General features: G+C 43.5%; 1 protein-coding gene across 10 annotated transcripts in view; it reads right to left on the reverse strand.

The window, feature by feature from the left end:
- FBRSL1 (fibrosin like 1) overlaps positions 1-23,468 on the reverse strand; it is a 529,962-nt gene that overhangs the window by 52,504 nt on the left and 453,990 nt on the right. For all 10 annotated transcript variants that reach the window (XM_063315893.1, XM_063315886.1, XM_063315889.1 and 7 more), the window contains one exon: positions 17,582-17,627. In XM_063315893.1, coding sequence (XP_063171963.1) covers positions 17,582-17,627 — 46 coding nt within the window. The remainder of the gene's footprint in view (positions 1-17,581; positions 17,628-23,468) is intronic.

Below are 23,468 nucleotides of genomic sequence, written 5' to 3' on the forward strand. Positions count from 1 at the left end.
CAATCACAGAATTGTTTCAATGGCAACCATTCCTAACCTAGTATTTCCAGATGTGATGAGAATACACCACCCAACTCTTCAGGACAGCCCCGAGTTGGAGAGACTGTTTGGTAGGAATGCTGAGCTACCAACCAACAGGTCAGAAATGATTCCTTATGAAATCTTGCTGTTCTTCTCCCTAGCACTTTTCCCAGATGGTTGCAGGGCCCAGATGTTTTTGCAATACACTCACCTAGTGCTTATAGAGAAACTATCCATGAATGAAAGATGCATCAAGTTGGCTTGCTGAAGAGCCTGATGACAACGATTACGGCCAAGATGGAGGGACTAGCCCAAGATCATCTTGCTGGCTTCCATGCCTAAGGGACAACTAAAATCTAGGTCTCCTTACTCCTGATATACTTCTTAATGACTATACCATGCTGGCTCTCCCTTGACACTGAAAATAAGGCAGAGGAAGGGGATTTGACATGACATGTAGGCTATGACACCGAACAGCTGCTAGTCTTTATATTTATTATTATATAGTTGTCTTTATATTTAAATGTAGATGGTCAAGTCTACCCATCTGAATACCCATATTAAGGTTGGATAATATTCTTCAGCTCACCTTCTAGTGCAACACGCTGGCCTATCAGAGATTCTTTCCAATCACTCTCTAAAATCTGCAAGTATTTCGTTCTAGCAACAGCCACAACCAAGCAGTCTTTTTCCTAAACTAAATGACAGGGTCTGAAGTACAAGTAGGTGGGCCCTCCGGCAGGGTGGACTGCTTTCCAACTGGTAAACCAAGCAAAATAACAGCACATTAGCGTGCTCTGTAAATACCAGGTTCCTGGTTAAAGTATACTCACAGAATGCACTTCCCAGCAAATGGTTGCCTATTTATTTATTTTGGATGAAAAGACAGACCATGGAAAAGCAGTTGTTTTGGACTCCCAGTGAGGGCTTAAGATGATAATTTCCATGTAATAAGACTGATGAGAGCTTAAGTGCAAGTTTTAACTAGGATCAGCTGTTGGTGGCAAGAGTGAACAAATTATATTTTGGTTTAAACATGGCAGAAACACCAAAGTCATTTTACCTCCATTCCTAGAAAAACAGATGACAGGCTTATCCTTTTGGCTATGAAAAGAGAATTCACAGCATGCTGCAGTCTGGCATTATGAGTAAATTGAGTCATTATGTTGCATTTCAAAGACAGCTTCCTCCAGCTACAGCTTCTTTTCATTATATCCTGAGACCTTCATAGGTGGAGTCAAGGAAACCAGATTTCCCCCACCATGCTATGAACCAGGAGGGTCTGATTCTGCAAACACAGTGGTATGGGGACGTGTGGGTCTGAAAACACCCAGGAAAAGGAAGAAAGTTTTTTTGGTATTAGTCTAAGGAGTGGAGACTTCAATGCAAACAATGCATGTCACAATTGTGGTAGTGTCTTATGCTTCCCTGCAAGCTCGGTGTGGAATCTAAGGCAATCATAAGCTGGCTTGAAAAGTTCATGGTGACAAAATTGTTTCCTCTTGCATTCTTCATCAGTAACCTCCACCTGTGTTGTGCGATATGGCAACTGACCTGCTAAGTATCTTCTGGTGCTCCCCAATTGACAGTCCATCTCTCACTCACAGAAGTTCAATTCCCTGTCTTAATTTGTGGGAACCGATTTTCAACAAATCTTGGTGTCTGAAGGAGTCTAATTAGTAACATGTTTTGGAAACACCGTCCTTCGAAGAATCTCTCTCAGACTCGTTTGAACCAAACCACAGTGACCTGAAAATGCTTGATTACCTTGAATTGCTCCCTCTGCTGAGGAGTTCAAACAGAGAATGTTGGCTTTGTATGAAAACCCAGATTTAGTCTTTGCATCTTACGGTAAAATGATCTCACTTGGCAAGGCCTGCAGAACCATGGCTGGAGTACACAACACAAGGGTGATGCTAAAACACAGCATCATAAATTCATGGTAAGGCATGTGATATTATATCAGGCAACATATTAAGCTGCATAAATTCATCTCAAGGAGGGGAGGTACATTTGGAGTAATTTTATCTGGGGGAAGACCTAATATGGTATTTTGGAGAGAAATGATCAGGATACGCATAATGGTCAACTTCCAACTCATTTGATTCCTTGGGAGAAATAGCTATCCTATTGTAACCTACATCTTCCTATGTTCTTTCTTGTGACATAGACAAGAAAGACTTGTAGCATATGTTGTTACATGATGCGAAGACCCAGCTCTGGAAAAGGCTCTAATGCTGGGAAAGATGGAAGGGAAGAGAAGAAGAGGATGATCAGCAGCAAGGTGGATGGACTCAGTAACAGTGCTGATGAGTATACTATTGGAAGACCTGAAGGACCAGGTTGGGGGACAGATCGTCATGGAGAAAACCTGTCTATGTGTCACTGGGAGTTGACACTGACTTGAAGGCACATAATCAGCCAATCACTCAATGGAAAGACTCAGCTCTCTTGAGAAGCCTATCATGATGGGAAAGATGGAAGGGAAGAGAAGAAGAGGATGATCAGCAGCAAGGTGGATGGACTCAATTACAATGACGATGGTGGCACCATTGGAAGACCTGAAGAACCAGGTTAGGTTTTCTTCATGATGATCTGTCCCTATCTATGTGGTCGCCAGGAGTCAGCATTGGCTTGAAGGCACATAATCAATCAATCACTTGATCAGTTATAGTCTATAATGGCACATAATCAATCAGCATATGCTGCATGGTGAGATCCACTATAACCTTATTCTTATTTCATGGTCTCCATTTTGTTTCTAAATCATCCAAGATCACCCAGTCTGCACCAGTTTTTATAAAAGGCACTGCTCAGATGGCGAAAACACAAAAGAAAAATCATCTATTTTGATAGGTGGAGCTGTCAGAATGGGCACAAAGACAACAAAAGAATAAAGACACAACAGAATAAAAGCCTTATCCCTTCAATCTGGTTGTACCTTTGACACTGAAAACAGAAAGGCCTGAACATCCATTGATCCAACTGCCACTTTCTCCAATTTAGTACAAAAATCTTACCAGACATTTTTTTTAAAAAAATTGGAAATGCCAGGGATTACACCTGGGATTTTCTGCATGCAAAGTCTGTGAAATCCCACGGGCTCACCCGTTTTAGCTAAAAAATAATTGATTCTTCCCTTTTACCTTATCGAAGCATACTTTCTGAAGCATAATGGCCACCCTTTGGTGTTTTAGGAAGGGAGGAAGGAAGGAAGGAAGGAAGGAAGGAAAATTTTTAAACACACCTTTCCTCTTAGATATTTCTTGAGCTTGCTTGTCTCTCATTAATTACAAAGAAGATTCCTTGTTGGTAGCCTTCTCCACATTCCTCTTTAAAGAAATCCAGATTGAATTGAGAGAGAGACAGTGAACACATCAAGTGAGTAGAACAGCTATTTCATAAAGCATCCAGGTAGGCACTCTGAATGTAGATCCCTAGTACATTAGCTGGGTATAGAAAATGTCCCAGTATCTAGAGAGAAGCCTCTCCTGTAATAACAGGATGTAAATCAGCAAGCCCTTTCTTGCATATTTATTGTTGAGTTTTATTAATCTTGTGGCTTCCTGTGGGGCAATGTGGAATTTTAGTTCTCAGCTTCTTCTGGAGAACCAGTACCCCTGAGGACTGCAAACACCCTTCTATTGTGGTTTCTTTCTACCATTTTAGAAAGGAGGTAAGTGGGAAGGATAACAATCAAATGACAGTCTTCCTAGGATGAGGGAACCACCTTGATGCCATGAAAGAACAGGTTTCAAGGGATTAAACTGAAAAGGCGAGGTTGCACTGTTGGACATCCCTGCTGCAAACAGGCTCTGCTGGGTTGGGATTCAAATCTGGAATTGGTTGTTTGCCGATAAATGTGTGAGAAGCATGACTGTTTATGTTCGTCTAGTAAGAATGGCCCCTTTTTTTCCATTCATGAATCACAATTTTAGGGTAAAACCTTCCATGTGGGATGGAGGTCTGGGGTAGGCTTTGTCATGCAAAGTTATGGTTTGTTGAATAAGCCAGAATCAAGGTCAGTCTTGCAGATGAGCAAAATAATCATGACGTGTTTGGACAATTCCTGGTTTGTTTTCCCATCTTTTTTTTTTTTTTTGGCTGCTGTTGCTTTACACTTCGGTAGAATGCTTAAAAGCTTGTTAGGAGCTTCGAAACAAATCAGAAACACAAAGCTTGCATCCTAGTTTGCACATCAAACTAACCATAGGTGTATTCTGGAGGTAATCCATAAACCCTGGCAGATTGGACATGATAGAAGTGGGAAATGCTGGCCCTGAAGATTGCTTAAATCTGATATGAGTCAGGGGAGTCAGACTTCTTTTCAAAATGTTCCTTTTTATCCTGGTTGTACAGGTAAACTGTTCTTCACAGTGTGGAAGAATACCAGGATGTTCCTGAGACCCCTAAACTGTAGCCCACCCACTCCTTACTTAAATCTAAGGATTGTTTCATCTAAGCATTGTTTCAATGCTCATCAGATGCTAAAATGCCCAAGGTTTTTCAGTGTTCTAGCACATGTTCTCATGGTAAGATGGCTGAAACCCTGTGGGATTTGAAGATCTCCACCCATTACCTGGAAGGGAGAATGTACAAGATCCCAAGACACCTCCTGGGTCCCGTCAACGTTACCAATCTCTGGATTTTCCTAAACTGCTGCTCAAGCCTCCATCTTTGCAGATGCTATGGAAGTCTGAAGTCAGAGCACGGTGCTACATGCTATACTGAGCTGAGCTGCTGTGGCGCGCATGTCACTGCTCACCTCCTTCATTTCCCCCCAAACTCAAGAAAGGCACTGATTCTTGAGGCCACACATGAAATTAATTACTGCAAAAATGAAACTGGATTGTCTTTTTCCTCTTCCTTCCTCCTCCCTTCTCCAGGCCAACAAAGATCTTCCTCAGCTCCCTCCAAGGTGTATGTATATTTTACTTAAGCCACTGGAGCCTCAAGTAAGCACAACCTAGCCATTCGTTAGAGTCAAGTGGGAAGAGGTTGTGTGGACACAATTGCTCCTTAAGAGAGCCGTCTCCCCCCGCCTCCCTTCTGCCTTTGCTGCTGTAATGTACACTTGGGGTGCATCCATGAAAAATAAACATGGATCAAGTAACAGGCTGTTCCTCTCCTTCGCTCCCCCCCCCCCAATTCCTGGTCTGAAATAACAGTCATCCCCTGCCAGGCTGGGAACACCACTTCTCAATCCAACTTGTAGAGGGCATAATCACAGGGAAGCAGAAGTAGGGATAAAATTCCGCTCCAAGGTGCCAAAATATACAGTCAACCGCGCCGTTTGAAGCCAGAGTAAACTTTGGAACACAAGGGGTTTTGATTCGCCTGGCCCCAACGGGCACCTTAATTATTTAATAGATGGCTTGTGGGTTTTTCAGCAGGGGAAGGAAGATAGGGTGGAGGGGAGTTGGAATTTTTTTTCTCTCTCTCTCTCTCTCTCTCTCACAGACACGCTTGCACAGACACGCACACCACACGTGCACACAGGCCCTGGGGTATTCTGCTGTGGAAGACCGAAGAGCATCTGATGCTTGACCAGGGAAAGGGGTAATGCCAGTTCTCACATTAAGGAGCGAGAGGAACCATCATGCAACGCAGGCTGAGTGTCAGGCTTTCAAGATGCTGTTATTTTATGGGGTAAAAAGAGAGGTCTACAAGTTCTTGTGGCATCTGTTTCCTCACCTGGCCTACTCTGAAGGGCTAACACGGAGTGGCGATTCGGGGAGGACTGTCAGCATCAGCTACAAAGAGATCAAGGGAAAGATCCACTTTAAAAAAAAAAAAAAAGATGTTTCTCTGTTACACTGCCCCAGTTAGGCTTAAAACACGTCGGCCGGTTGCACAGCACCCAGGATATGAAAAACACCAACTTTCTTCTTTCTTAATTTTTTTCGTTCTGAGTCCTAACTTCGGCATGGTCGGACCATGAAATCTGTGATCGTGTTGGCCATCAGCAGTGGTGCCAGTCAAAACCTCAAGGAAACTCAAGTGGACGTCTACACACATGCAGACATATCCATCCAGATGTGCATTTTGGGGGTAAATGAAATGCTCACCAAAAAAAAAAAAATCACGTCTAAAACCTGCTTGCTAACCATCTAACGCTGTTTGACAGGAGCTCCTTCTAAAATGACAACACCTGACTCTCTCGGTTGAGAATTAACACACTGTGATAGGAAGGCTGACAACTTGCCAGCAACAACAGAAGCGGGTTTTGGAAAACTGTTGCTCTGTGCTGAGATACTTGGGTGGTATGTATAGCACAACTGAGCCAGAGGAAATGGGGGTGGGGGGGAAGTTGAGGGGGGGGGGAGATCTTTTCTCTGGCTGAGCAAATGCTTTGCAGCAGGCTACCTACTTCCCTTCCCCATCCTTCTCCAAGAGCTGATTTGAGCTGTGGCTTGGGATCAGTCTGATTCCAGCACTGGAGAAAGTAAGTTTTTTTTGGAGAAACTGGTCTGCTCACAACAGTGGCTTTGCAAGGGGCATGATCTGTAGGTGGCTGGTGGCATCTCCCTCCTTTTACATTGGCAGAGCTCCCCCTGGGCCACAAAACAGAATCTCTCCTAGAGGGGTGGTGAGTATAATGCAGCTCCAGCATGTTCAGTAGGAGGTATGTAACCGTGACTTGTAGCAACTATTTGCAGCGTTTTCCCAGCCAGAGGACTTCTGTATCATTGAGAGTGGGTCAGTCTCTCATTCGCACAAACATTCTCCACCAGGACTGACCTGCAACTAACTGCTAAGGATGTGGAGCCAACACAACTATATGGAGTTACTATAGTTTGTTTTTTTAAAAAATCTGTTCAATCATGTCTGATTCTCAGAAACGGCCTGGAACAGTCCCTGCAGGTTTCTTGGCAAGGTTTTTCAGAAGTGGTTTGCCATTGCCCCCTTCCTAGGGCTGAGAGAAAGTGACTGGCTCAGGCCACCCAGTTGGCTTTGTGCCTAAGGCAGGACTAGAACTCCCGGTCTCCCGGTTTCTAGCCTGAAGCCTTCACTACCACACCAAACTGGCTCTATGCTACAGAATTACCTTCTAACAAATTATACTCCGTATTTTTCCCTCCGAACTAATAGATTTCACTCCTGATGCTGAAAAAATAAAGTGTGCTTTTTCCCTGACCACAGTAAATGGCATCAGCTTGGCCTTTAAGCCAAGTGTTAATCCGAAACAAGGATTTGAGTTTATAGTGGCTCTGTTTCCATAATTGGCTTAATCAAGTTCAACAGCTTACACTCTCAGATCTCTTTCCTGGTGTTCCTGAAAGCACACCATCACAAAAGTCACCACTGGGAATGCAGTGCCCCTGCACACTGGTATCCCATGAGCCCTTGCACCAAGACAGTACCGGAAAAAGTTCATTATAGACTGTTATCTTAGCCAGGGAGCTGTAGACACTGTTTGGGTACTACACTGAAAGGTTCTGGGTTGGCAAGTGAGGTCTTTAACGGAGAAGCTGACTTTGCCGATTACTCTCTCTCCCACTCTTTTTCTTGGAGGGCTAAACAGGAGAAATGGGGAAGCAACTGGGTTCTGCTGTTTCCATAACACGGCTGACTGGAGGGAGTTAATTTAACTTTGCACAAGATTGGTCTCTTTGGGGCTAAATCCAATCTGCTGGCGATGAGTTGACTTACTCAGCTGACTCTCTTTTGGTATCTCCACAATATGCTCACCCTCCCACGTAAAATATATCACGGGAGCAGGACCAGGATCAGTAGCAACAGGGATAAAGTGTGGGTGTGTTTATTCTGTGCATGTGTGAACAGGCATTTGTAAGGCATATATATGCATGTATGTATATGTTTATTTATTTGTTTATTCACCACATTTATATAACCGCCCATCTCAGGGTAAAGTGACTCTAGGCGGCTTGCACTAAAAATGATCCTAAACTCAAAATGTTAAAACAACTGCAATTAAAAGACCTCAACCACATTATTAATGACAAGAGAGTGAAGAAAACTGATGTCAAAAACAATGCAGCCATCCCATCAAATCACCACTGCCTTGAGATCCCCAGGCCTGCTGGCACAGCCATGTTTTAAGGGACTTCCGGAAGGACGTCAAGGATGGGGCCAATCTGTGAGTGTCTGTGTCTGTGTGCGTGTGTGTATGGATGGATGGATGGATAGGTAGATAGATATGAAACGCAAGAGCCGCCAGAGCATGAGGGATGCCCCTGAATACCCACTCTCATGTGCTTGGTTAGGACAGGATAGGCTGCTGTGAGCAATATAAGGATTTACACATCTCAAAATGAAGCTAATATAAAAATCAATTATTGAAACATACCACATGTCAACCCTGGGATTGCTGTGGAGAATGAACTATTACCGCTTGCTGCACAGATTGATTGGGCGAGTACGTTTCCTGCTCATCAGCAGTGCGCCCCATGATTCCCAGGCTGGGGGTGGGGAGGGACAGGGAACGGGGAAAAGAATTGTGCATCAGTCTGGGTCAGGGAGGGGGGGTGAAACAGCAGCAGCAGCAGCAGCAGCAACAGCGGCAGCTTGTTAATAGCCTTCTCTCTACTCAGGCTGACCTCTCTGCCACGGGGGTGGTGGTGGTGGGGAGGAACGGGAAATCACAAATTCAGAAGAATTTTTAGGCCGTGCAAAAGTGCAGACAAAAGGGAGAAATGGGCCCCGTCTGCAATTAAAGAGCACGCTGCACCCGCATTGATCATTTCCATCGACCGAACAAAAGGAAACACAAGATGACCTCATGGGTCAACCTAAGCCTCCCCTTCTTCTTGTCCAAGCACCCCCAAAGCCTTCCCCCGCTGACTTGTCAAATTACTTGTCAATTGCTGGTCTGGCCTCTATTATACCCATGACCTGCACCAAGAATGGGGTTACAGCGCTTGCTGGCTCGAATCCCTAATGGGCCATTATACAACTCTGGACAGATTAATATTGATAACTTGTCAAAGAGCTTCTTCAAAAAAAAAAAAGCGTATGGAGGTGGAAGGCAAAGAAGGCCAGGAGAGGATATTCAGGTGGTATTTAAAAAAAAAAAAAAGGAATTATGGGAGCGCAGAGAGTGCAAAAGCCCTCCCGAATCAGCAATAGTGTTTTGCTACAAAGGTGGGGAGAATTTGCAGACAGGAGTTGCGTTTGCGTCTTTGGAACAGTCTGCGGTCAGTACTGTAGACGCTACACGCAATGCTCCAGCCTCTGCTTAACTGTAAAAGTGGGTGCAATTTTGCGGATCATGCGCAGAACAAACCAGACTTGGCGGACTTCCGGCTTTTGCTCCCAAGCAAGTTTGGCTGACCTCGGAAAGCTGAGCAGAGTCCAACCAACCTGGTTAGCTCCTGGATGTGAGAGATTGCAGGGGACTGAGAAAAAGAACGAGAAGAGAATCGACATAAAGAGTCAAGAGACAGGAGGCAAGATAGGACCACTTATCTCATAAATGACAACTCAGTCCTGGGATGAAGCATTTCGAAGTATTCAAACAGACTCTGCCTTAATGAACTCCTGATAAATAAGGGTGGGAAATTCCTCTTCCAGTTTCCAAGATTTTATATTTAACCCAGGTACCTTTCCTGATAATCTGTGTGGTTTTTGCTTCCTCAAAATGGGATCAAATGGGGAACTACCCAGAACAACCTCTACAGGAAGTCCTTGACTTACGACCGTTCATTTGATGGTCCAAAGTTACGACAGCCTCGGAAAGCACTTCTGAGTGTCGCAAAATGTTGCACCCCTGCAGTCACATGATCACATTTTGGATGCTTGGCAACCCAGCTCGCATTTATGACCAGTTGCAGCGTCCCATGGTCACGTGATCACGTTTTGCGACTTTTTTGCTGTTTTCCAGCAAAAAAACGCCCATTGGGGAAGCTACATTCACTTAAGGACATGTGATTCACTTAACAGCCACTGTAAAAAAGGTGGTAAAATTGGGTCCGGTCACATGGTGACTCAACTTACGACTGCAATGACTTATGATGGAAATTCCGGACCCAATTGTGGTCGTAAATTGAGGACTGCTTGTATTTATTTGTTTACATGGCTGACAGCCACAGGGGATGGCATAGCGATTTTTTTTCTGCACTGCCATCTTGAAGATAGGACCTTTTCATTGAAATATTTTTTCAATAAACAAATTTTCATATCTCAAAATTAAAATACCAGGGAAAAGTTTAGTTCATTTAAAAGCAGTTTTGATAGCTTCTAGTCTTCTCTTCCTGGCCACAGAAAAAGTTCTCCATGGTATATACATGCTATAGGAAACCACAGTTTTCCATTGCATCTGAACTGTGGCTAAATGTCGCTGGAACCCAGTTAACTCTGCATTAAAACTGATCTTGATCAAATCAAAACATTCTCATAATCCTACCCAAACCAAGAAAAGCTGTTGGGTCTGGTTTGGCTGTTTTTCACTTCCGAGGGGTGTTTAAATCTAAACTCGGTGAAACGGTGGAGCCGAGTTAGAAGCGAATGTTTATTAAGCCAAACGAGAAGGAAAGGTAAACAAAGCGGGAGAAAAGATGAAAAGTTAATTTGATTTTTCTTCTCAAAAACCCTTGTAGCTCAGGGTAATGTAAATTGTTATTAGTTGAGGGTTGAAGTTATTTATTGAAACGCCTTCCCTCATAACCCGATAGCTTCTTTTAATTGACTTTCCTTCCAAACTGCAAATTTAAAACTTGGCTGCCGGGATAGAGCAGAGCAGGTTATTTCTCTCTCTCTCTCTCTCTCTGTCTCCCCGCCCCCCGCCCCACTTCCCTGACAATCGGCTATATAATTAAAGAAAACAAATCATCTTTATACAACATTTATGCCAGCAAGGCGAATTTATTTGTTTTTAAGGACTGTTCTCTTTATCCTTTAAGGCCTGGCATGCTGTTAGCCTCCTAGAATATTTAACAGTGCCACATTTAAAATGTAAACTATTTTCACGAAATGGACCAAAATCTAAGAAGAACGGCACTTTGCACAGACATTTATGCCACCAAGACAAATTTTGGGAGATGTTACCGCTCCCCCCCCTTCTCTTTCTCTCCCTTCCTCTCTCTCCTCTGAAAAACACAGCCCTGCCTTTGGATGCATTAAATCAAAAAGCAATTTCAGTCTGTAATGCCCAAGTAAATAATTAAATACTTCCTATCTCCTACAGTATTACTTCAATTTATTTTGAGCCTGGTGACGGGAAAGCAACACGCGTACCCCAATAACTTTAAAATAACAGCCGATTGCTCACCAGAGGACTCTGAGAGGTTTACAGCTCAACTTTTCGCCCTAATACTACAAAGACCTTTTGGGAGGCTGGCTCAACCGCGGAAATCCTCAGCTGGCAGCGGCTGAGCTGTTGCGCTGGGGCTCGATCTCGCCCACTTGTCTCAGACAATGCTCCGCTGCTGTTGAGATTAATGCCCTAAATTGCTCTTCTCCATCAGCTGCCCTCCTGTTGACATTTCTGGCCCATGTAAGTCGAGCTTTCACTGACTTGAGACAAAAGGCACTGATTGAAAATTGACCCGAGTGGCTGCGGATTTTCCACTGGGTCCTAACTCAGCACAGCACAGCAGGTGAAGGAGTCAGACAAAGATATGTGATGGGAATGCAGAGGATCTGGCAGCGCTTCTAAGGAACTTTAGAGTCTTAGAGCCTTACATGAAGGCTTGGTAGGGAATAAGCAAGTTCAAATATGATACGCTGTCATACTGTGTTTGCTTTCTGATCAGCCTGGTGTTAGGTTACCGAGGTCCGTGACCCAAAGTTAGCATGTTATATGGATCCAACCACTGCAGCTTAGTCCACAAGCCAAACAGGACCGCAACTGTTGTGTTTTGGGTGTGTCAGGCCTCCATACCTTTCTCAACAAAGCTAGGTTTAGCATGAAATGTGGATCCAAGCAACTTTATTTTATTATCCGCTTATGGAGACTTCTATAATTGGGGAACTATCTCCAAGAGGACCCTAGTCTTAGTCACTGTTCAGAAAGCCCACATGTTGGTTGCACCATGTAGGACATCTTCATTAACTCTCTCGCAATCTCGTTTTTACGAGACTGCGAGAGAGTTAATTGTTTGTGTTAATGGTATTTATATTCAGTTTTAATAGTTGGGTTTATTGTATGCCACCCAGAGTCCCCTTGGGTGAGATGGGTGGCCATATAAATTTGATAAATAGATCCATCGATCCTTGGACCATTAAAAGGTGGGCTGAAACCAGGTGCTTCAACCTTGTTGTTGTTGTTTATTCATTTAGTCGCTTCCGACTCTTCATGACTTCATGGACCAGCCCACGCCAGAGCTTCCTGTCGGTCGTCGACACCCCCAGCTCCCCCAGGGACAAGTCCGTCACCTCTAGAATATCATCCATCCATCTTGCCTTTGGTCGGCCCCTCTTCCTTTTGCCTTCCACTCTCCCTAGCATCAGCATCTTCTCCAGGGTGTCCTGTCTTCTCATTATGTGGCCAAAATATTTCAGTTTTGCCTTTAATATCATTCCCTCAAGTGAGCAGTCTGGCTTTATTTCCTGGAGGATGGACTGGTTTGACCTTCTTGCAGTCCAAGGCACTCTCAGAATTTTCCTCCAACAACGCTTCAACCTACAGTTTAGATACTGCCCAAATCACTGGAATGGCTGCTAATTAAGAACTGCTTTTGTTTGACAGACACCCCCCCCCCCAAATTACTTGTCAGTGCCGTCACTGGAGATCCAGCCAGAACCAAACCCTTCTGGGCAAATGGAAATCTAATGAGCAAACTCAACTACTGGTTCTCTCAATAAAACATTTCAGTGCTTTGAAGGATTCCGTGCCTCTCAAGAAGATGAGGAGGAAGGCGTGGGAGCAGGAAGAAACAAAATGATTGGCCTGGGGTCAGCCTTCAGACAGGAGAAGACCAATCCCAGATCTCTTTCCTTCTTCCTGCATTCCCTAGATGGAACAGAGGGCTGCAGAGCACTGGGTAAGTTAAACATGAGTGTTCATTTCCACTTCACCACTAGCCTGCTGGGAACAAGGTGAAGGAGCCATCCATTTCAAACTTCTCACACCCCTAGACCTTTCCAAAATAAACAGCATGCCTTTTCTCTTGAGGTTTTGCATTTCCAGTCTTTAAGATGAGTTACGGTGACAGGTTAGCACAGCAGGAAAAGGACGGGGGGCGGGGGGGTGTAGGAAAAAAAGCTTAATTCCCTTACAGCAACAAAATTATGCAGCCCTGATATCCACCCAACAAGGTTCCTGTTCTGGATCAGACATGAGAGAGAAACCATAGAGGGCTCCCTTAACAAGAAGTCACTCTTGCTTGGCCTGAGGCTCATTTCTTTGGCAGAGAGGACAAAATAAAAGACAGTACAGTAAAATCCAAGAACTTCAAGCAGTTGCAAAGCATCCCACTGTCTGCAATTACAAGCTGCTTGTTGGGAAAACGTGGTTTAAGGCTGTCTCTGGCAGTGTGTGTGCCTGGGTGTTTAAATAACCCTGGGATAAGTGGCTATAGAATTGATCCATTCTGCTGAAGGATCTCAATCAAGCTCTTTTGACCTGTAGCGATGATCATTTCTTTAATATAAGGTTGCCCCATATTAAGTGGGTGTGAGAAGGGACTGGCGACATGCACAAGTTTCAGGCAGACACATGCATGCACACTCTTTTTAATAGCTATGTTTGTTGGAAGGATGCTTTGGACGCAGATTCAAATCCAGGTTTGAATGGAATGAAACCTCAGCCCAGTCTTGCCCAGCAATTGATCTCTTTTAGCAATCATGATTGGTTAATGAAGTATATAATGAATACTTGGTCTAATGAAGTATATACAGTCCATCTGAATGCACAGATGCATGGAAATGCAACAGCATGCCAGGGCAGACTGAAACAATAATGAGCCAAAGACCAGGAGATGATCAAACTATGACTGATGGATAAAGGTACCAAGAGTCAAGGACATGGACTTTCATGAAAAGGAGATAGACCCTTAATTGTTTTCTAAACTGTTAACACTATTCTATGACAAGATGGATGAAAACCAGCTGGTCAAGAGTCCAATGCTTCCAGGGTATAAAACAGGTGAAGGAGTCGTGCTTGTGAAGTGCATGACCATGCGCATGTAGCATGGAAGAGCTTCTCCATTCTAGAACTTGCTATTTTCATTTGCTGCTTTTTGCCTACTGCTTCTCTTTTTATTCTTTGCACATTGGGAAGTCTTTCTGCAGTCAAAGACAACATTTGGTATCTGATTGTTAATTTAGATGAACTCACCTTAATTGGGAACATGTAGCTCTAATTAGTCATGTTGGAACCGAGAAATGTATTAACGGGACAATTGTATTCAAGTTTTCGTTCAACAGACCTATACGTATGTTGTTGCCTTTGTGGTGACTGTGCCTACTGGGGACAAAGATGTTAAGATGGGAGGAAATAAGTTCTCTGTTCTCTCCTTCCCAAGAATATTCACACAGCACCTTTAACCAGGTCAGTTGCATTCACACAGTATGTTAACCTTGGTGTCTTTTTTGGTGACTGAATAGGTGGTGTGAATCAGGCTCATTTAGTTAGTTTAAGGTTCAAAGGATGGTGCAAATCCCACAAATGGGATTATTTCAGTAACTGGGTTAGGGTAAGGTGAAGATAGCTTCTTGATGTATTTCTTCTTGATGCTTGTTTTCCCTTGTTTCCCCCCTTTTCCATGCACTGGGGAAGTTCATACATTATGCTAAGTGGAAAGGCTGGCTTAATGGCGAACGTGTCTGAATGTGCCCATAATTACCAGGATAAGTGAATGTGTGATTGTGGTATCATCTGCCTTGAGAATCCAAGGAGGAAACCATTAACAAGCTAAAACCAACCTAGGCTTTGATTTGCTCCTAAGCCAGTCTTGTGGCTTAGTATGAGCTGAAAATGGAGTTGGGATCTCTGTACCACAATACTTTGTAACCGTGCCTCTACAACCATCTGGGGAACTCCACCGCTCTGGGTCTCCATCCACACCTTCATATGTGCATTTCCTTTTCTCTGCCACAGTCCTATGCCAAACTCCAACCAGGTTTGCTCATTTCTGGGACTTCAGTACCACCAGAGTGGGATCCAGAAAAACACCTGTTGTGTAGTTTTTCATCTATCATAAACCCTGCAACTAATCTTAGGAAACGTGACAGGTGATTCAGCAACAAAACCCTGCAATGAGGGTTTTCAAAAAGGAAAATTAACCACAAGAGAAATGTGAAGACCTCCAAGATCCAATTTTAATACATGTGCTACTAAACCCAAGGCAGATACCTATGGTTGGTTGGTCTGCTGGGTGGGTTAGATATTATCAATGTACCATTAGTAGTCCAAGTTCTTAGTGTAGTAGTCTTTTGCAGAGGGCCAGTTCTGGTCCATTTCTAGTGCAAACTATCAGCACATGGTTTGAGAGCTGCGTGGAAATACCTCTGTAAAAAAAATCAAGGACAGCATCTTCGTGATGCCGTCAAAGAGATGAGTGGTGATAACACTTCATTTATAAAGGGAGACAAGCCGACGTTCAGCCCTGCATAAAACTGCTGTCCTCAGGCTGCTGACGCTCAGAGGTAGGAGAAGAGATTTGCTGTACACATCCCAAATGTCCTTTTCTTTCAAGATGGGACATTGGTTAAAAGAGAGAGAGAGAGAGAGAGAGAGAGAGAGAGAGAGAGAGAGAGAGAGAGAAACACGCTAGCAGAACAACTACAAGGAGAAGGGTGAGGCTGCACAAGATCCAACCAAAGGTTCCTTCAAGGGTTTGTTTTAAATTTGTAAATACTCCAGGATATTCAAGTAATAAAGAGATGAAGGTCACCCAAGTCTAGATGTCCAGATTAGCAGAAAGGGGAGAACTGCAATTCTGCTTTAATGAATTCACCTGATTTTCACCCTGTTAAGCTAGGAGATCAGTTCTATTGATTCCATTCCTGCAGTCTGGTGGAGATGAAGGAGCAGAAGGAAAGAAAGGGGCAAGTGTCAGAGCGAATGGGTGTCAACTTTTCCCCCCTCTTGCTCCATTTATGATTGTTTGGGCCCCACCCACTGTGGAGAAATCCTGTTGATTCGCATTTTGGAGCTCACATGTCAACACACCTTCCTTCCCCATCTGCTTTGAGGTAAGAGGCTGGCCCCTTCGACAGAAAGCCAGGGGTCTGGAATACATTCAGGAGTCTGTCTGAGAAAGCTCCATGCCAAGCCAAGTGCTCTCCTTATCTGGCCGTTGACTGAATTGCAGGGAGAACGTCCTCAGTGTAGGAAGGTCTCCCTCCTTATGGAGGAGGAAGCAATGGCTGCCATGGGGCAAGCAGCAGTGTGTGGGGGCAAGCAGCTATTGATCCCCACCTCAGACGAGGAAGGGCCTCCATTCTTTCAGTGGCAGGGACATGTCTAAGAAAGGGAACAGAGTACCCTTGAACTACAATTGGGTTGCAGATCAAAGAGATCATGGAGGAATACAACACCTCCTTGGATTAGCTTGCTGGAAAACAACACCTGTTGAGATAATTTGCACTCAGCTTAACTCGCTAGATTCACAACCACCCATTTTCCAACCCATCATTTGTGCATTTGCTTCTGTTTTGCTATCCCTATATGTTGTATTTGGGGGAGTCCTGCAGACCAGCAGAAAAGATGCAGTTTGATTTAGAAAGGAAGTTCCATGATATTCCTCATGGTCTGCTACTAGTTAAGCATGAACTCGATTGAAACATCAATGCTCTAGAACAAGGTTGCGCAATGGGTGTCACTCCAGACCTTCTTGGACTCCAACCGTCATTATCCAGAAAGGGATGCTAGGTGTTGTTGTCCAATCTGACCTCTTCCCATTTCTAATACACATGACTGATTTATCTATGCCCCACTTTTTCACACCTGTATATAAAGATGCTAACCCCAAACCAAACTACAAAAGCTGCAGTACCTTGCTGAACATACAATAATTAAAATAGCAGTTAACAGTATAAGCAGGATCATGAAACATTCCGGCAAAATAAAGTGTGCATGTGTTAATATGCCCTCCTATACATAGTGTTTATTCAGTTCTTTCTAGGAAGGAGGGAAGGAGGGAAGGAAGGAAGATAAAGAGTCTCCAAAGGAAGGATAATAAAAGAAGGATAATAAAGAGTCTCCAAAACAACTTAAGTCATCTGAAAATGTAGAAAATAAGGAAGACAACCTTGAGAGAGATAGGCCAGATCTGTTACCAAAGCAACAAGGGTAAAAATATGGTTTAAGTCCAAAACAGGAAGAAGGCAAGAGCAAGTGACCCAGGCAGACACCTCCCTAATTCACAGGAGAATAATGGGAGTGGGGTGGGGGGTAAAGTATAGTCAGATTTGCAAGATTCCATTACTATAGCCAATATTAATAAAAGTGGTTTTAGTCTGCTGGTGGAGTTGATTTCTTGGTTTGGCCTACACAGTGGGGCTGACAGACACCAGAAGGCTTCTAAAGGGAGACTTCTTGGTTGGTTGATGGCCAGGGTACCTTCTAAGTCCCTTGCTCCTGGAAGAGGGTCTTCAGAAGGACAGGAAGAAGCTTAACAAAACACCCAGGAACCACCTTTCCATCATGGCCTACCTTTGGTTGCTGCAGGGGAGAACAGCTTCTCAGAGCCTTCCGATGCCTAAAAAACACAACCAGAGAAAGAGGCTTTAGTATTTCTCCAACTGCCATAGCAAAAGAAGTCAGCCTTGAGACTGAAGACTCCAGTGGTGTGTCACACCTGGAGGATGTGCAGTATTATAACTTTATACAGGAAACAGGAAACAAGGGGAGGGCTGGAAGAAGGTAGAGCAGCGTTCAAAATCAAGGCTCAGAGAATACAGATCCTCCCTGCGGTTTTATCTGTGTTCCTCGAAAGCGTGAGTGAAACTTCTGTCAAGGTATAGCCACCATCACATCTCATTCTGAAAAGGACCCACAACTACAGCCCATGACACCTGCTCTCTGCTAATCTGAGTATTAAGTAAAACTGCTTTCTCCTGTTTATATATTCAGGCAGCATTCTGCTTTTCAAACCCCATCCATGCTGTATTTCAGTCCTGGGAAGTCGTTAAGAAATCCAATCAGCCTAAACCCTGTAAACAGCCTTCTGGTAATCAGGGGCATTCCGTTTCAACCAGAACGATAACCAGATAACAGTGGGAAAAAATAATCTATCTGCATAAAGGTTTCTCCAAATCTAATCTAGTAAGGGCTTGCTCCCTTCTGCAAAGCAGGAAGCTCAAACAGTAGATAAAGCAGGTAAACGGCTGTTATTTGGGGGGGGCTGCCATATTTTAGGAAAGTAGTCCGTAAATTAGCTAAGCAGCCAGCAGCTTTGATCATTATTATTATTATTATTATTATTATTATTATTATTATTATTATTATTATATTTAAAATGGCAAAAAGCAAGTTGCTGTTTTAAAATAGGCATCCCCTTCTGGGTGAAGAGGAACACCTTTTCTTCCCTGGGAGTGCTGCTTTGGGTGCATCCACCACCTAAAAGAAGCATGTTTGCCGCTCATGTGCAGATTTAATTGATGTGTATCAATTAATTCACTGTCATAAACCTGAATAGCATCTCGGCCAAGACGTTCTCAACCAGAGTGCCAGTCCCACTAAAAGATTGCATCTAAACGGTCTTGAGTTGCTTGCACATACCCAAACATCTACACAGCAGCAAATAGTTTTTTAAAAAAACTTTCTGGGCCAGAGAAAAGTGTCCAAAGTTGAGCAGGACCGACCTGTTAGTTTGTATTGATTCTGTGAGTATAGAAGCAGAATAAATAGAACAACTGCATGGGAGGCATAGCTTAATAAGGATTAGCAATATTGCAATCCCAACCATGTGTCCTCAGCCCTAAGGGTCACTAGTTCAATGTGCATTTACTACACGTCAGAATTGCAATCTTTGTATCCGAAGGGACAGAGCTGAGCTCCACATTAAATAAAATAAACATAAGAAGTCAATTTACCGCTGAACTAAGCTGGTTTTCTTTCCAACATCCCTGATTTTATTCCGTCCTTCCTCGTGTTATGATGTGGCTTATGAATGGTTCTATAACAGTACATATTTCATGGCCAGAGATTTAGGAAATGGGATAAACACCCAGAGAAACGTTAACCAGACAGGCTACAGTTCTGGGCTGTGACCCAAAAGACTTGCTGGAATCAAGGAGGGATTTTCCTTTCTGGCTTCCATGGCCCACGGACTGGCTTTTTTGCAATAGCAAAGAAGACGACTGTCTATCAGAGTGATTCTTTGGGGCAAGAGGTTATAAGTTGCGGAGACAAAGACTTGTTTCTCTTAAAAATGGTGAAATGGCTGGTTGGCAGAAATGTGGAGCCTTGTTTTCCATCAGGGTTATCTCTGCTCACTGAACAAAATAACCCCAGAAATCCTTTTGAGAGATGGTGACACCTCTCAGGGAAGGACTCCTGCTTGAGGTTATAATGCTTAAATCACCTTTTGCTGAAGGAGCGAAACTAAGGGTAGGCATTATTCTCTGCCAAGGTTTTGTTTAATGTCAGACCCTGCAGTGCCATCTAACATATAAAACACTGCTGTTGGCAGGATGCTTTCTCCATATGTTGTAAAACAGTAAAATCCTTCCTTCCTTCCTTCCTTCCTTCCTTCCTTCCTTCCTTCCTTCCTTCCTTCCTTCCTTCCTTCCTTCCTTTCCTTCCTTCCTTCCTTTCCTTCCTTCCTTCCTTCCTTCCTTCCTTCCTTCCTTCCTTCCTTCCTTCCTTCCTTCCTTCCTTCCTTCCTTCCTTCCTTCCTTCCTTCCTTCCTTCCTTCCTTCCTTCCCCCTCTCCCCTCTCTAAACACAAGAACATCCCAGAATTGTTCTTGATGGACCAAGGAGGAACCAAAATGGACCTAAATGAGAGCTGCAGAATTACAATTGACTTGGAAGGATGGAGGGATGGACAAATAGGTAGTCCCACCTAATTTTCTTGGCTACTTCTCCCCTTATTTCCTAGGTCCCTCCTTATTTCCAGGAGAATGTCCTCACTGCTCACGCTGCTAATCTAGCAAGAATCCCACCCAATGCTTCACTCAACTTATGCCAACCCAGGCCACTTTAAAATGTGAACATCTGTATTTGCAGCAGCATTCAAAACCTAGCAAGAAATGGAATAGTAGTAGTGGAGGTCATCATCAAAAGGGGCAAGCAGCTGCCTAGGTTAACAGAAAAACTGTGCCCAGGAGGCATTATCCAATTCACACAACAACCGAGTGCCCGAATGATTCCTTGCAAAACACATACTGGCTCATCTCTATGAAAATATGAACAACCCCTTATATGAACAGGATAGGGTAGGGCTGGGTCCGCACATCACCTTAATGTGGTTTGTTTGGGCTTTGTTGCTGTGCAAACCCAGCCACTGTAATTGATGACCGGCAGTTTACAGACTTGGAGCTTTGCAGAAACCCAGCCAACTCTGATATGCTAAAAATATGCAAACCATGGTTTAGCAGGGGTGTGTGAACCAGATAATAGTGTCCTTGATTTGTCCTGGACCACAGTCTAGCCAAGTTTTTTTTTTAATTGTATGGCATAGCAGTTTGGTGTTCATGCTGTTTTTTTTCCTTGCTGGGAAATCCTTGTGAGGTCCAGCAGCCAGATGCGTGGACTATTTAGCCGTGACAAGTCCCGTTGCACCATGAGGAGGCTGGTCTACATTGCACCGAGTTGGGCTGAGAGAAAGTGACTGGCCCAAGGTCACCCAGCCGGCTTTCATGCCTAAGGCAGGACTAGAACTCACAGACTCCTGGTTTCTAGCCCAGCACCTTAGCCACTAGGCCAAACTGGCTCTTGTCTAGCCAAGTGATCAATCGTAACTCAACTGGAGGATGTTGTGCAATGTTCCGTAACTTTAGCTAGTTTCTGACATGGAATGGAGAAATGGGTGCCATCTTGTCCCTCTCAAGCAGCTGAGTGCCTTGGGTCACCCCACTGTCGTTTTCCTTTCAGCATTTTCTACATGGCTATGCCACCCAGTTAAATTAGAACAGTATTATTTGGTGATAGGCATGTCATTTATTAAAGGATTCATATACTGGAATCGTGCAATTGCTCTGTTCATCCTGCTGAATTAAAACAACATCCCACAAACCTGATCCTTTGATCTTTCAAGAAAGGATTTAGGAGATGAAGGGACGGAGATTAAAGCTAAAGACACATGAGCTGGAGGCTTTGTTCACAAGCAACAGGCAAAAGGTTGAACTGAAGGGATTTTCATCCACATGAATATCAGCAAAGCAGTTAAACCAACGCAAATAAACCTGACCCCGAAAACAATCATTTTCAGCCCTGTAGACAGGGAGAGCAGCACCTATAGAGAAATCTTGAACGTCGGTAATGTAGAGAACAACAATAAATACGCTTTTATTTATTTTTTATTTAGTTTATTTAGTTTTCAAATTTCTATCACCACCCATCTCTCCCAGAAAGGGGACTCTTTGAGAAAGCAGCACATATTTCAGTTACAAATAAATCCAGATCTTGGACCAAACATTTTATCCAAATCAAAGCTCTGTGTGTCTTACACCTAACCACAGCAAACAAACTCATGACAGATCAAGGGTTTTCAGACGATGATGTGGCCAAATCAAGAACTGGGCTTTCTGTGTCTTTATCTTCTACCCCACCTCTACCTCTATCTACATCTCTATCTTCAGCAGATGGACAGTTTCAGACAGAAGTTATATGGAACATATGTAGGCTGAGCTTCCATGTCATGCCCAGGTCAACTGCATTTGGACAAAACACATGGTTTGGTTGCTGACATAACCCACTGTATGCATCACCACCACCATTACCATCACCACCACCACCACCACCACCATCACCACCACCACCACCATCCACAATTAAGCAAACAGTCTGACTTTTTCACATCAGCTAAGCCACGAAGAAACCAAATGTTATGTGAATGCATCCTCTAGTTCTTTACTCATCAGTTTTTTTTACGACTTCTCCAAGGTGAGCTTTTGTTGATGGAAACTGTCATGGTGGTGAAGTTCTGCCTGACCTGAACTTTGCTGCCTTTACTTCTTAAAAACCTAAGAAGTAAAGGCAGCAAAGTTCAGAAGAAGATTGTTTTGCAAATTCTGTACCTTTGTACAGAAAATCCTGCCAGGCACCCTTCATCTGCTACTGTGTTGCTCTTCCAAAGGAGAACTTACTTTGATGTTGTTTTCTTTTTTGTTTAGCTGGATGTTTAGTCAGAACATAGCAGAAAGTTGCAAAATGTAGCAGAAAGTTTAAAAGAAAAGAAGCATGTGTTAAAATAAATGTAAACAATAATTATTTACTATTTAAATGCTACAAATGATTTCCTTATTTGTAACCAAAAGGGGGGAAAAAAATAAAAACAAAGCCATGGTTAAAACTGTAGCAAATTTTGCAATGCAGCAACCTGATTAAATGTTCTGTGCAAACCCAACAAATACGTTTTGGGCTGAGCTAGGCTGTGTGTTATGTGAACCCAAGCCAGGTGGGTTAATTCTAGATAACTCTGGATGAACAAACTCTGGCTTAGTGTAAGGCATGAGTCAGGCTATAGTTTGTGCCCATGCTTCAAGCCATGGTTTAATGTTATATATGCAAGCAAGAATATGCAGCACTAAAATTCTGGGCTTCCTCTCTATTTTCTTTCCTTATGTACCTGGGAAATGATTTGGACTACACTTCTAGATCAGTAAGACCAGTTAAATTAAAAGCCAGCATTAAACCATGATTTGAAGTTGGTTTGTTTTAAACTAATCATGGTTTGCCACTCCGGATGATTTGACGGAATGCTGTTCACAAAGCAAGTGTTTCCAAATTTTTCCTCCCATCCATGTGGGAAGAGGAAGCAATGTTCCCAAAGCTCTAAGACTTGCTGGAGCTTCTTCCTGCTTCGGCAAATCTTGCTAAATCATGGTTAATGTAATGCGTGAATACAGACACTACCCTCCACCGTTTCAACTTTGTTTTAAGAAAGAAAGAAAGAAAGAAAGAAAGAAAGAAAGAAAGAAAGGAAGGAAGGAAGGAAGGAAGGAAGAAAGGACGAACCTGAAGCAGTTGTAGGAACAGGGAAAAGAGGAGAGGCATTGTACATCATCATGACATCAAAATCCACTCAATACATGGCATTGTTTGGGTGGCGAAGGGTGGCAACATTACCAGCCACTGAATTTGTTCTATGTTATTTTCCCCAGCACATTTTCCCACTTGAGCACCAAAACACCTCCACTCCAGTGGCTCAGTATCCAGGTGGATTGGAAATATCGTGAATCGGGGCCGTCTTTTCTCCCTCAATGTAAGTCTCCCCCAATCATATTCCTCCCTCGGTAAATATGCTAGTTCTGGGTCATAAAGTCATAATGGGACATTGTGAGGGGTACCTGCGCCTCCCCAGCTCAAACCTTATTATTTATTTGTAATACATTTTGAACTCCAGGGCAGATACCTTAAGTGCAAAAGGCCCA

The sequence above is a fragment of the Candoia aspera genome, chromosome 15, assembly GCF_035149785.1.
Source record: "Candoia aspera isolate rCanAsp1 chromosome 15, rCanAsp1.hap2, whole genome shotgun sequence".
NCBI lineage: Eukaryota > Metazoa > Chordata > Lepidosauria > Squamata > Boidae > Candoia > Candoia aspera.